At 43.5% G+C, this 15,317-nt stretch overlaps 1 protein-coding gene across 1 annotated transcript in view; it reads right to left on the bottom strand.

Moving 5' to 3' along the window:
* LOC102000712 (lysozyme-like protein 1) overlaps nt 1-11,881 on the bottom strand; it is a 17,301-nt gene extending 5,420 nt beyond the window's left edge. The window contains exons 1-2 of the mRNA XM_026782875.1: nt 11,743-11,881; nt 11,111-11,269 (exon numbers count right to left, since the gene is read on the bottom strand). Of these exons, the coding sequence (XP_026638676.1) occupies nt 11,111-11,269; nt 11,743-11,881 (298 nt within the window). The remainder of the gene's footprint in view (nt 1-11,110; nt 11,270-11,742) is intronic.
* Between the last annotated feature and the right edge of the window lie 3,436 nt (nt 11,882-15,317).

The raw sequence follows: 15,317 nt of genomic DNA, 5'->3' as shown, positions 1-15,317 counted from the left end.
AAATATTTAAAAAAATTGCTAGCAGTGAATTGTTCCTCCACTCTGCTGATTTCCTTCCAGTTGTATTACTTTTCTCAGAGGATCAAGGTAGTCACATTTCCCCTAAGTAAATTTATTCAAAATGTGGTTTATTTTGATTCTGATTTAAAACAAACTACCATTTAGCAAGGAAAAACAGGAACCACAACAAAAAGAAAGCCAGAGACAGGATTGTACTGAGGCAGGAGCAGCTAAAGCAGTGTGTACAAACCCTAAATAGAAGCGCAAGAATAGAAATTTAGTTTAGAATCTCCATGAGCAGCAAAACTCCAGCCGCTTGGAGGTCTTGTCTCTCAAGACATGCATCTACAGCAGCTGTCCGTTACCATGGGTTAACACAGCAGGTATCTTTAGGAAAATCCCCATTCACTTTCAGAACAGTCATTTCAATGGGCACCATCATTGTCCCTGGCAACTGAGGCCCCATTCCCAGTGAATGAGCCCGCGTTTGGAAGTGGCTGGGGATAGATTTTAGAACAAGTGACATTGGCGATGTCTCAAGAGGTGGAAAGGGAACATTACACACTGTGAAGAGGAACTTGCCATGTTCCATTATTCTAGGACAGGAGTATATCCCATGCACATGGGAAAACAGTTTGAACCATGCCTAGGACTTGCTTCTTGCCACAGCAGGACCAGAAGGTGGGGGTTAAGGAAGAGAGCAGCGCTGTGGGGAAGTCATTTGTTGGCCTCCTTAGGGTGTTCCAAAAGCGCTACTTAGAGCTGAGTGGGTGGCAGCACATGACTGTAATTTAGCTCTCCGAAGGTAGAAGCCAGGAGGTTATGACTTTAAGATCAGCTTCAGCTATATAGTAAGGTGGAGCCCAGCCTGGATGACAGGAGACCAACAGAATAATAAAGAAAAAGTCTCCTGAAAATGACTGGATTAGCTTAATATTAAGGAAGCCTGGGGTTGAGAAACAAGGAAAAGATGCAGAGTTGAGACAGTGAAACAGTGAAATCACCACAGAGGGGCAGCAGAGGGGCAGAAACTGGGGAGGCAGAAGACTTTTTGGAAGGATTCATGCCTATAATTGTTTCTGCCCAATTTACCTTAAATAGACAGAATTGTCTAGTCAAACAAGAATAGGAACCCTTCCTCAGGAGCAGTATATAATGGAATAGTTCACTTTACAACAGTAAACAGCAGGAACTGGTACCCAAAGCAGTTTCTCATTTCCACTTAGCACGTGTCAAAGTCTGCGTGCCTCTCTCTTCTTCCCCTGCCTTCCTCTTCCTCCTTCTGCTTCTCTCTTCATCCTCCTGCCTCCTCTTCCTCCCCCTTCTTCCCTCTGCCTCCTCCTGCCTCCCCCTGCTTCCCCCTGAATAATCACAACCTCCATGGTTTTGGTTTACATATCTTTTTCTTCTCTTAAGTACCAAAGGCCAACTCAGATGTCCAGCTGTTGAAGAATAAGATTAACATACATGGACTACACTATATGGCGGCACCAGCAATTGCTTTTCCTGTAATCATCTCATTAGCAAAACCCATGTTTTAGAAAAAAATAGATTGCCATTATATCAGGAAATTCATAAATGGTGTGTGTTTATGTATGCATGCATATACATGTGTGTTTAATTTATATATGTGAATATTTACTTAGTCCATCTTCTGGTGCCCTAGCAAAATATCTGGGACTAAAAATTTATGAATAAGACAATTTTATTTGGTCCATGATGTTGGGACCTACTGGTGAAGGCACATGACAGAGGACATTATTGGAAGACAGCACGCACGTTCACTGCAGCCTCCCTCCCCATTCTATAAAGTCACTAATGTCCAGACAGGGCCCCCATTCTACTATCCTCATCTAACCTGAACAGCTTTTCCAACACCCCTCTTCAAAACACCAGTCCCATGAATTTGGTATTGTTTCTAACACATAAACTTTTGGGGAACACATTTAAACCACAGCAAATACGTCAAAATAAACTCTGAGGAGCTTGAGAAAGGGAAGAATGGGTTTTGGGAAGACAGTTTTTAAATGAAAGAGATTGTATAATTTTTGAAGTGGTATGAAGTCTGCATTCTTCATAGATATGAGGTCATGTAGCTTGTGAAGATATCTAGTGCTAACTCATTTCTAGGGTTTCATAACAAATGTTGTAACACATGGGACAAAAGGACATTGTTCCCAATTACAGCCTTTCTGGCCCAAGGCTGAGGTTCACCAGTCACTGAAGGCTGCTTAGGGTAGAAAGTCAACATCCTGCTTTCTATTTTAAAGCTGTGTCTAAAAATTCCATCCTGGGGATGGAGCACAGGATTCTGTGTATGCCAAGCAAGTACTCCATCACTGGGCCACAGCCTGGCCCTCCATCTCCAGAACATGCAGAAACAGATATGACCGTTCTTTAGTGCTAACCGTCAACCACCAACACTTTTGCTCCCTACACAAGAATGAGCTTGCATTTCCTAAGACTTCCTTAACTAGAATTAAATTGGGATAGTATTAACTGAAGGAATTCGGTTCATATCAAGTCAAACATATCTGTGATAGTGAGAAGAATTTTTCTTCCTGCTTTCAACAGCCGGAAAAATAGGACAACATATGCAATAAGCTTATTTTCAGATATTGGACACCCAGTGGTACTGTGTTGACCTTCCAGAGAGGAAACAGAGGCATGGAGCCCTGTGGTTGTCGTGGGTTTTGCTCAGAGAAGAATAGGCAGGTCAAAACAGAGATAGAACAGAAGCCCCAGGGCAGGGATTTGTGGAGAACATCTGAAGGCAGGCAGAGCATACTTCAAACAATCAGCATGAGCCAAGGACCTAACTCCCTGGGCCAGGCAGGAACAAGTGCTCTGGGACTGCACAACAGCAGGCTGGGAGACTTACCCTGTTTCTAGCCACTTAGGAGGAAGAGACCTACCTGAACCTATAGGGCAGTGATTCTCAACCGGTGGGAGGGTCATGAGCCCAAGGAGGTGTGTGGGTCCAAACAACCCTTTCGTAGGGGCTGCATATCAGATTTTTTTGTATGTTGGATATTTATATTACAATTTTTTTGTGTGTGCTTTTTTTATTGAGAAAAGGAAAAAAAAAGTTTCCCCCTCCTCCCAGCCTCCCATTTCCCTCCCCCTCCTCCCATCCTTCTCCAACTCCCCTACTCCTCTCCCCCTCCCTCTCCAGTCCAAAGAGCAGTCAGGGCTCCCTGCCCTGTGGAAAGGCCAAGGTCCTCCCCCCTCCGTCCATGTCTAGGAAGGTGAACATCCAAACTGCCTAGGCTCCCACAAAGCCAGAATATGAAGTAGGATCAAAACCCCGTGCCATTGTCCTTGGCTTCTCATCATCCCTCATTGTTCGCCATGTTGTAACAGTAGCAAAATTGCAGTTTTAAATAGCAATGATAATGATTTTATGGCTGGGGGGGTCACCACAACATGAGGAAGTGTAGTAACGGTTGAGAACCACTGCTGTGGGGCATTCCAAACATGCCAGGAGAATCATGCTTTGATAGAGAATGAACTCTTAACTAGGCTAGAACTCTGTCATGGTATTTAAAGATGAATTCAGGGGCTTGTCAAAATCCAACAAGGACTCCCTCCTTACAGGAACAAGTCAGACACCCACTAAGTCTACTTAAATACACTAGCTAGTAGCCAAAAAAAAAAAAAAAAAGCTATTATGTAGAAAAAGAGCTGTCAATACATAACACATAATAAGGATAAAACATTCAATGCAAACAAACAAATATGCTATCAGATGGAGTATGAGATAATTTCCTATCACTAGGCAAAAGAAAGATATTGGATTCAAGTTTGATAGATTCGACACTTCAGGGAAAAAGATGGGAGATTTTGGAGACAGAATCAGTGGAAAATACTGAAACTAGAACACCTAAGAGGAACTCAAAGAGGCTGAGAGAACATTGAGCAAAAGGCGTGTCCAAATTTGAATCTAGGAGAAACAGGCTGAAAAAGGATGGAAATTTTTCCTTTCCATCTAGAATCTCATGTATATATAGGGATGTATATATGTAAATATATATTAATTATGCCAACATTTTTGCATTTAAGGCATTTTACTACTGTATGTGTACTATGCAGAAATTGTTTCATACATTTATTTTTGCATAAACTCTCTCCAGAGTGAAACCAAAATGGAATCACTTTTAGATAGAGAAAGCTGGGCATGCTTGTTAGATTTCCACCACAAACCAGAAACAGTTGAAGGAATGATTTAGGCTAAATGAGATGAATACTGCTTAGCTGCCTGCCCAAAAGACTCTGTCCCAGGAATGAGGAGTGAGCGCTGAAAGCGGAGCATACGTCACACGCAGCGAAAGCTGTCTCTGTTATAAAGTGTTATACAGCCAGGTAATTACATAAAGTGAAAACAATAGAATTCCTGAGGTGCGCAACATGCAGAAATAAAATACATGGGTCCAGCCTGAGATAAAATCCCATAAAGCAAGGATCGTATTCAAACCTCAGACAACATACATTTATATGTATGCTGCCCAATGGTTGACACCAGGGGGTCTTCTGTCACTTCCTACTTTTTGAGACATAGTTTCTCACTGAAACTGGAGCTCACTGATTGGCTAGAGTAGTGGCCACGCAAAGCCCAGGATCCTCTTATCTTCCTACTGGGAATATGCCAGTGTTTTTATGTTGGTTATGGGGGGATCCAAACTTCAGTGTTCATATTTGTATAGCAAGCACTTTGCCGACAAATTCTACCTCCCCAGCCCTTGTTTTTAAATATAGCCCTATTGGAAAACATTCAAGTCTGGCCATTTACATATTTTTATGGCTGTTTTCACACTACATTATGGTTTAGTAACTGCAACAGAAACCATATGGCATGCAAAACCTAAATAAAATATTTACTGTGTGGCCCTTCAGGAAAGCAATTGCTGACCTAGGTTCAACCACTTAATACAAATATGTAGTTGCCAGAATGGACACAAAAGGTAGCTATGTTCTGCCTATAAAAACTCACCTTTGATACCCAGGCATAGATGAGGTAAAGCAAAGAATAGAAGGAAATTGACTGTGTAGAGCCTTCCCCGAAGAAGCTGAAGTTACAGTCACGCTACTCTGCAGTGTTTGTGTAAGAGATGGTGCCCTGGCTAAGGGGAGGAAGGACTCCAGGGAGAGCAGGGCTAATCCACTGAGAAGACCACAGTCATTAATATGCACATACCTAAAGACAGAGCTTCAGAAATCCATACATTAGAAAGAAATCAAATCTATGCGTGGACAGAGACTCTGCTTTCATTCCCTGCTGCCCAGACCAAATAATCACACAGAAACTGTATTAATTACAGCAATGTAGCATGATTAATAAAAACCCAGAGACAGACTTTGAGGTTCAACTTGAAGGTCAGAAAAGAAAAATGGTGGTCCACTGGCTCTTACCTCAGTCCGAAATGAGGCTCCTGTCTCCAGAAATCCTCAGAATGAGACTGAGCTGAGCTGTCTCCTCCATCTTATGTTCCTCTCTAGTGTCGGGATTAAAGGTGTGCACAACTATGGCCCAGTTTCTATGGCAAACTAGTGTGGGATTGAAGGTGTTTATCACCACTGCCTGGTCTGTAAGGCTGATCAGTGCGGCTGTTTTACTCTCTGAACTTCAGGCTAGCTTTATTTATTAAAATACAAATGAAATATCACTACAAGTATGTTATCCACTAATTTAAGGATGTCTTTCTCACTCCTCACAGAACTAAGACAAGAGAAGACGTAAGAGGCACTGTTTGAACATTCAGCTGATAACTACAAAGCACCCAAGCTTTCTTCAAATGGAGACAAACTAAGTGCTGGAGAGCAAAGATCCATTTTTTTTTCCAGTCTGGAAACCACATAGATTAGCCTCCCTGGGCCATGCTAAGCATTCCCTTGGCCATTCTTCTTTGTTGGGTCCTGGTTGCTGGCTCTAAGCCTTGTTATCCTGATTTGCGTCTTTCTTTTTCTTGCCTTGATTCATCCTCTTGTGAAAAACCTTCTCTGATAGTGTTATGAGAAAATTACATGGCAGCTGTGCTAGAACCTTCCTTCACATCTGTCTTCTCTGTACCATGTGCACTGGCAAGCAAATCCACAGAGAAGCTAGCAACAGACTTCCATGTCCCTTGGCTTCCAGAGGCTTAAGTTAGAGTGAACACCAGTGGAGAAGGGGGTGGAAAGAGAACAGTGAGTCTGGGATTATTTCCCTCTATTTTTTTTAGGTCACTTGATACAACTCTGTCTCCCAAAGAGAGGTCACGTCTCCTCCACAGATTCTTCAGGGAGAAACTGGTCACAGCCCTGTTTTCATTTCGTTTTCAGGTGATGGCAATGCCTGCTCTTCCCAGTCCCCCACTTCACCACCCTCTTTGATTTCCAAAGAAAGATCATTCACTCTAACAGTTGGGTTAAAGTCTTTCCTGGATTGCTGGAAGGTGTTACGGGTGCTGCTGGAGGAGAAGGGCGATCTACACTAACAACCAACCTGACAAGAGAGGCCATGAATGTTGTGGAGAAGCCAAACACTTTTTGATGGGATCTAAGACCTGCTTCAAAGATGAAACCCATACCTGGCACTCTTGACATGGCTGAGAGACTATGGCCATAGGGAGAACCCAATTCTATCATTGTGCTAACTGGACATAGTATGAAAATGTTTCCTAATGACTTGTTACTATGCTCATAGACAGAACATAATTAGGTTCTCGCCAGAGAAGCTTCCTTTTTTTTTTTTTTCAGTAGATGACATTAACTATTGAGACTCTCAACAGGCAAACATAAAGAGAGGAGGAAGGACGGTGCTCAGCCCTCAGCGGGACATCCATGTCATGCCCTCCTGAAAGTCTTAGGGTCTTTACAGAAGAGGAGTCAGAAAGGTCTGCAAAGTCAGAGGTGACAAATGACTTAAGGGGACAGTTTTCCAGACGCCGCAGGTCGTACACATGTGAACTCATTGCAGCAGATGTGACAACATGCATAAGGCTGTGCAAGCTCGAGTTAGAAATAAATCCCAGCGTGGAAAGGGGGAGGTGAGAACGAACTATCAGCAAGGAAACACTGGCATTCGCTGTCTGCTGGGAGAGTCCGTTTTCCTCAGTGATGTGAGTCCTGGCAGGTCAACCACACTTTACACCCGACTTCTAAGACTGCTTGAGCAACACAGACTAGACTCGGTGGAGGAAAGAAAGAAAGAGGGGGGTGGGGGGAAGAAAGAAAGGTCAAAGTTGAGTGTGTTTGTAGAGGAGGGGTGGATCTGGGAGGAGCTAGGCTAGAGGAATAGTTTTTAGTTTTTAGCAACTTGCCTACAAATGTGTTTACGATATATTCAAAATGTATCAACGGTTTGACTGATAGAGGAAGTTCTATGGGAAGCTATTCTTCTTGGAAGGTTTGGGCACATTGTTCCTCTTCTACTACCATAGTTGCAGTTGAGAAATTTTAGGTTGTTCATTCTAGGCTTAATCTTTGGTATGGACCACAAGCCCTCATTTTCCTAGTGAAAACGCACAGTGGATTTCGTTTCTCTTTACTGTTCTGGAGTTTGGGGGGTGCGCCTGAGTGTGAGCCTCCCTTACATAGTAGGTCTCACGTGCTGTGAGTGGACATGTGAACTTCATGAAAGATTCTGCACTCCTCCTCTCTCCTGTCAAGGGTCATATCCTTGTATTTTGCAGTATCATTCATTTTCTTATTGGTATTTCTCCTGTTTTTTCTCTCTCTCTCTTTCTCCCATGTTGCTATTAGAGATTTCCTCATGGTGTTTTTCTTCTCCACTCCTGCAAGCGTTTTTTTCTGCCCATTGCTTGCTAAATCACAAGAGCTCTTTCTTTATTTTGTTCTCAAGACACTCCTTTTCCCTAGACTGTGCCTTGTCCTAGCTTTCTTAGTGACTCCCAATGAACACAGTGACTGTAAGTAGGGATGGGGTGTATTAGGTTTCTCTTTCCGCCCAAGCGAATGGCCCCCAAGCATCATGGCATCCACAGCACAAACTATCCTTGTAGTTTCCTGATGGGCAAACATGGGATCAGCTGCGTTAAAAATCACACATTGGCTCATGCTTTCCTTTTGGAATGGTAGAGGGAGAGCCTGCTTCCTTGCTTGTTTGTGTTTTGATAATATTTAGTCCCTTCTGGTTGTAGGACTGAGGTGTCTGTCAGCTTTCTTGATATAAGATAGGAGGCACCCCTAACTTTTGCAGGCCACGCACATTGCTTGGTTCATGTCTCACTCAACTATTTTCCCAGCAATGTTGGTTGAATCTCTAATCTTCATCTCTGTGTTACTGCCCCCGTGTGACCTCAAAAGGGCAGATGCTCCGCTTCGAAGGGGTCACATGCTTAGATTGGGTCTAGTCATTTTGTCCGATATTTCCTCTCTTGCTCACACTCAGTACTCACAGTCACAATTTTGAAGCCTTTTTTGCCATGTAAGGTCATACACTCATTGGTTTAAGGGATGAAATGGTGTATTAGATGTTTTCTTGTTGTTATGACAAAAGAAATAAAGGGAAAGGAATGAAAGATTTTCCCATCATGGTGGGAAAGGAATGGGTGGCAATAGGAACACAAGGTAGACTGTCGCCATTGTGTCCCAGTACAGAAGCAGAGAGATGAATGTGCTCAGCTCCCGTCTTCCTTCACAAAACTTTCTTGCTCTTTTCTTTTCTTTTCTTTTTTCTTTTCTTTCCTTTCTTCCTTCCTTCCTTCCTTCCTTCCTTCCTTCCTTCCTTCCTTCCTGCCTTCCTTCCTTCCTTCTTTTTGTCTTTCTTTGTCTGTTTTTCAGACAAGGTCTCACTATATTGCTCTGACTGTCTTGGAACTCATTATGGACACTAGGCCGGCCTCAAACTCACAGAGATCCACCTGTCTCCCGAGTGCTGAGATTAAAGGTGTGCACCGGTGAGCCTGGCTCCATTCACTCTTCTTATCCCATCCTTGGAAGGGTGCTGCCCACATTTGGGCATGTCTTCCTTTCTCAGCTAAACTTCTCAGCAAACCCCCTCATAGACATGCTTGGAGGTGTGTCTCATTAGTGCTACCGAAGAAATCATTGAAATCAACCTAAGCAGAGAACAAACATTCTGAAGTGCCCTGTTCAGCTCCGGATGCAGGGAATGCGCTGTTCTGATTACCACACTTAGCAGGAAGCCCCTACTACAAGCTCCTAGAGAATGCAATGGGACTGATCTGCCCCTCAGCAAGCTGAAAAGTCTTATCAAAGATAGAGATGGTTTTAGCACAGAAGATAAAAAATCAAAAAGGCATCTTCTGTGGACCATCAATAGTACGAATTTGTTGGAATGGATCCAGAAGAAATCAGAATCAAGGGGAAGAAGCAGACCTTGGGCCTACCAAAATAATGTTTCCTATGAAGGGTTAGTAAATAGCTGGGTGATTTGCCCCGGAACGTGGTGACCATTCTATATTAATGTTGGGTATGGACTCGATAAATCGATGCCTGATTCAGCTCTCTATCTGCTTAACTTTGATGAAACAAAGATTAATTAAAACAGTTTGTTTTCTGCTCCCAAAGAACTTGGCCCAGAGTATTTTCTGACTGATTTCAATCCTGTCCTTCATTCTTTGCATTCATATCTTTAATAAGTGAATATTTATTGAGCCCCAACTATGGCTAGATAATGTTCTAGGTACTGGGGACACATCAGTGAATTAACTAGGAAGAAGAACACAGCAATCTTCCCGGATCTTCCCCACCTGTGTCGTAGCTCTGCTTCCTCGCCTGCAGCCCCTCCCTCTATGAGCACCATTGCTGCTGAGCTCTGCTGGGCAATCGTGTGAAAGGGCAACATGGGATCGGTTCAGTTAAATTCATGCATAGACTCCTACGTTTTTCTTCTTGAACATCTAAGGAAATGTTTTCCCTAGAAAAGAAAAAGTTCAGTGCACAAAGATCCTCGCTTCTGCTATGCACTTGGCAGGATAACTTTCTCACGACGATCACCACAGCAGCTGAGGTGGCGTCCTCTTTGGCCTCCTTCATGCTCTTCTTGCAAACCAGTCCTCTGCAATCAGTGCTAAATGGGCTGACCATGGCCGTCTGCCCACTGCAGGCAGAAATCAAGGCAAACTTCTTAGACCGGCAGTCACCAACCCCTCCACCAGCAGTTCCCAGCTTTTCCTACCATGTTTGCTGTGATTCTTCAGGATTCTCTCCTTCCCTTTAGGAAGAATGTGTCAACCTCCTCCATTCAGGTCTTTGTTTGCCATTAGCTTTGCCTAGAATGACTTTTCTCTGTCTTTAGTTTCTCAAGTCCTGTTTGTCTTCCATGTCCCCATTCAGAGTTTTCCATGAAACTTTGTTTTTTTCTTTTCTTTTCTCTCTCTCTCTCTCTCTCTCTCTTTTTTTTTTTTTTTAGTGGAACCAAGCTTTGACCTTAGGGTCTCCAGCATGTCAGACAAACTCTAAATGCCACTGAGCTAGATTCCCAGCCCTAAAAATTTCTTAAAATATCATTTACCCCTGGAGCCCACATCAATCCATCCATCCCCTCCTGGCCAGCCATCGAGTTAGCTTTTCTATCAGCACACACTCTCTTGGGTAAGGCTTGGTAAAGCAGAGCTCAGGCATGTTGTGTTTTATTGTTTTCTTCTCTCAGTCCTGGTCACACTTGTCTCCCATGAGTAACAGGGGCAAAGAGCAGCAAGCAAATCCTAGTTTAATTTCTACTCTTTAAGCAATGGAAGCTGAGCCCCGCTGTTGTAATCCACACAAAGAAACACAGAGTTCAGTGCACAAAGACCATCAGTTCTGGTATGCACTTGGCAAGGAATGTTTCCATTCATAAGGAAACAGAAATGTTTCAATGCAGGGGAAAACCTAGGTCATTTGCTCGGCCCTGTTTTCGTGGAGGGCTTACTAAAAACTGCTCTAGGACTAATAAGACGTTAGCATACATGTGCCATCGGAGAAGAATAAGACGTTAGCATACATGTGCCATTGGAGAAGCTACTGAGTCCTCTGCTGGCCCAGGAACAGACTTACGTGTGAATATGAACTCGGAGTTTTAAAGCAGATGCAGACATACCTCCTGTGATCTATGTTCTTATCTTTGCCCCTGAAGATGAAGAATTTGAATAAACAGAAACAGTACCTGAGCAGGCAACATGGCAGTGATTTTTTTGTTGCAGTCTTACATTTCTGCACCACGTGAAGCTGTTTATCTGGAATATGCCATAGTCAGTGCTCCCATCCTCCAACACTTTCTGGACTGTGGTGTTGTAGTGGCTCTCATAGTAGGCCATGCAGATCCCTGTGAGGAGAAGGGTCTAAGGGGAGCACAGTCCCTTAGTTCAGCCTGCCTTATGGGGTGAATTTTTTATACATGCTATGCACTGGCCCCTACTAGCAGACACGTGGACGGGGTGCACAAAGGAGAAGTATCAGCAGGACACGGGAGTGTGTACAGGAGCAGCGGCGCCGACCGCAATCTTCACAGCAGCCAGGAGCGGAGCCTTCTCTAGGGAAGCTAGTGGGATGGGTGGCGTCAGTGTTCTTTTCCCTCCCTGTGATCATAACCCCAGGGCTCCAGCAATGAGAAACCAAGGACGGTGGGGAAACAGAGAGAGGGGTGAGCGTGTGCAGTTTAGGAGAACATGTGAAGAGCTAGCAGCCTCTCCGGGTGGGAGTGGAGCCTGGCCAGGCTGGGGACATGGAGATCAGCACCTCCAGGCTGATGCTCATATGCTAAAGTGGAAGGAGCCAGGAGGCGGGGAGGAATCTCACAGTTTCCAAGGCTAAATCCTCCGTAGTTGTCCAGACCAGCCTTCACAAATATTTTTGCCAGTTTACATCGAGTGTAGACTTTGGATTCTGCAACGATGCTGAGGCTGATAATCAGGGCCAAGACGCTGGTAGCCTTCATCCCCAAATCTCCTAGGAAGCCAAGTCTGCCAAAAGAACCGGAGAGCGGTCAGACAGCCTTGATTCATCCTCGGAGCACCGGTCACCAGAATTTCAGAGCATAGCCATCCTGGTTGGCTGTGGGCAACCCCACTTTAGTACTTCTTGCTGTGGGCACCCCCACCTGATTTAGTCCTGCCTGTATTAAGCCATTCTGAACCTCTACGGGGGTGGGGAGAAAACAACTCAAATATAAAACACAGGGCAAGGGTAAGACTGGAGGCTGTTGCTCCTGTGTCCTTAGAATCAGACTAAGAGAAATGTACCGTTCCTCACTGACATCCAGGTAGAAATCCAGATGTTCACCTTAACTCTCCGTATAGGCGAGGAAAGAAGAACACACAGAGGGAGTGAGGCATTCTCTACATACGCACTCATAATTTTGGCAGCCAGAGGTGGGACAGACGAGTGTCTGTGGGGACATTGGGCTTCTGGTCTGCTGAAGGGTCTATATCCCTGCCATGCTCCTATTTAGATGCTTTTCCAGATGGGGAGGTGCTAAGAGAAAGCCTGTCTCTCGTTGGACATTACAAAAGGATGTGGTGAGTTTCTTTGAGAGGTCTTCCTCATTGCCACCCCAGTGGAGGTCCCAACATGTTTGGCTTCTAGTGATTTAGAGGGGAGAGAAGACAATGGGTCCCATGGGTGGGAAATGTTGGGGCGTACAAAGGTACCTGGTAATGAGTTATTTAAATGGGGTGCAAAAGCAAGAGTTGCCTTTCTTGCTGGTGACTGGCTGCCAACAAGATCTTTCCCATCTAAATAAGGCCTTCTTCAAGTGGCACCAAAAACTCTGCTGGAGTGAGGCTGGTCGGGTATTTCTGATAATGGCTCAGTACACTAGCTCAAGATTTGGACAGTTTTTGTCTATTAATGTTTTCTGCAATTGCCTAGAATCTTCCCAAGGTGATAGTCATTCCCATGGAGATAGATTCCCCAGTTGAGAAGTTTGAAAGCAGGGCTCGGTGTGCAAGTATTGACTAGCAGAAAACCATAGTTTTCTAAGCAATGGGGTGCCTGGATGCTGGTGAACGACAAGGCTCAGAAAATTAGGCATATTTTTCCAAGTAAGTCTTTATTAGAACCGGGGTCTGCCTGGATGGTGGTATATTGTGCTTGCCTATTTCCACAGTGCGGTTCCAGGCCCCAGAAACCATGGCAGACTGCAGAGGTCACTAGAATACCTACAGTACTCTCTGTCTCTTCGTGGGAAAATGTGCTGCCCTGTGACTTTACACTAGGTGCAAGAAGACAGATGATGTATGAGATGCAGAGCCTGCATATCAAGTCAGTTTTCATCAATTGCATCAGAATCTGCGCTGAAAAAGATCAAGACAAAAATCACAGCAGGAGCAGCCCTCAGCATACTGTTCAGCCACTCTGAAGTCAGGGCTTACCCATGTGGGGCAGGTAAGATGGCTGCAATTCCACTCTTACTGAGAAGGCAAATTTCCAGTGCCATCTGTAGAGCAGTTTCCTGGGTGATGGGGAGAAGGAACTGATTCTACTTACTCAGTCAGTGAGCCTTAGTTTCCAGGACCTTCCTGAATTCCCTGAAGCCATTTCTGATTCTCACAAGGCACAAGTGATCCTTCTCTAACTCAAGGGCCTTTCTGTAGAGCCTTGGCAAAGGAAGGATTCTTGTCACCTTTGTTTGCAGCTGCCTGGAGGTTCTAGAACTCCGAAGTTCTCAACAGTCTTGTTTGATGTCTCCCTGACTCTCTTTTTATTCTTCCCAGTCAACAACCTGATCCATGAGACAGCTCAGCCAGGACCTCCCATGCAACTGAAGTTACCTTTCTAAAATGGCAGTCTTCAAACTTCATTCCAAGCGAGCAAGAACCCAGAATTCCAACTGCAGGTTCCTACATGTCCATGTTTTATCAAGCATCAACATTATATAAGTTAAAAATTTAAAGATAGAGGTAAAATTAACATTAAAGACTTTAACAGCATAAATTTATTTGCTTTAAGTCAACTGCTATTAATAAAATAATTTTAGAAAAACAGGAGGCTTCAAGAATTCAAGTAGACCTTAACAGCACCCAGAGGACAGGAATACAATGTTAAAGTGCAAAAAAGTCCCCCAGTAAGATGATTAGCATTCTTTCATTATTATTGAAAATGCTGACATGACACAAAAGGTCTGGCCACAAGCCCATTTGTCCTCAGGCTTCAATGCAACAATATATCAAAATTTTAATTGAGATATACAGGTCTAGTTAGAAGGCTATTGCTGATAGTGCTTAACTAATCACTATATTTTCTTAAATTTCTTCTGCCAATAATACAAATGTTTGGCCAAATTTTTATTTAAGTCTGCATGGTACAATATTGTTCAAAGCTAGACTAACATGCGCAGTTAGTCTCTGTGCACACTGGAGCTGTCTCTTTCTTCTAACATGAACATACTATAACTAACAGCCTCACAAATAAGTCATTTTTTACTTTTCTAAGAATGTCTGTAGGACCAGTTCCTGGGAAGGGGATTTCAGGTTTTTTTGACTTTGTAATGTCAGATTGTCTTCCGTATAGATTCACGTTAGAAGGTGGGGCTTCTGCCCCACTTCCTGCCTCACACAGTGTATCATCAAATGTGGCTGTGTTGCCAGTATGAGGTAAAGAATAGCTCTCAGTGGAGTTTCAGCTTCTGTTTCTCTAGTTTCAAATAGTTTGAGCATCTTCCGTTATGTGGACTCTGTTCGTGGATGCCGTGAAAAGTGTGGAGACTCATTCTTCAAAGGCTTTTCAGCAGCTTCAGCCCAGATTTTACTATTCAGCAAGACCATAGGAACAGCTGAAGAATCTTTTCTATTTTCTTTCTAAAATACCTACTTAACATTTTTGCAAGCTACTGAAAAGATGTACAAAAACCACTCGTCTTCATATTTTGTAACAGTCACTTTCTTATTGCTGTTTTAATATACAGTGAGCATATACATTTATATCTAATAAAATGGGTGGGAGATTTATGTTCTAATGACAAACCAAAGAAAATCTAAATGGAGAAAAAAGATTCACCAGGCTCACAGGCTTATATTGAGATTTGACTTTTGAGCCAGGTGGTGGTGGTGCATGCCTTCAATCCCAGTACTTGGGAGGCAAAAGCAGACAGATCTCTGTGATTTCAAGGCCAGCCTGGTCTACAACATGAGTTCCAGAACAGCTAGGGCTGTTATATAGAAAACTATCTCAAAAAAGAAAAAAAGAAAGAAAGAGAAGAGAAGGAAGGAAAAAAAGAAGGAAGGAAGGAAGGAAGGAAAGAAAGAAAGAAAGAAAGAAAGAAAGAAAGAAAGAAAGAAAGAAAGAAAGAAAGAGAAGAGAAGGAAGGAAAAAAAGAAAGAAGGAAGGAAGGAAGGAAAGAAAGAAAGAAAGAAAGAAAGAAAGAAAGAAAGAAA

The sequence above is a fragment of the Microtus ochrogaster genome, chromosome 16, assembly GCF_000317375.1.
Source record: "Microtus ochrogaster isolate Prairie Vole_2 chromosome 16, MicOch1.0, whole genome shotgun sequence".
NCBI lineage: Eukaryota > Metazoa > Chordata > Mammalia > Rodentia > Cricetidae > Microtus > Microtus ochrogaster.
Note: the sequence above shows the minus strand (reverse complement) of the source record. Positions and strands in the feature narration are given on the sequence as shown.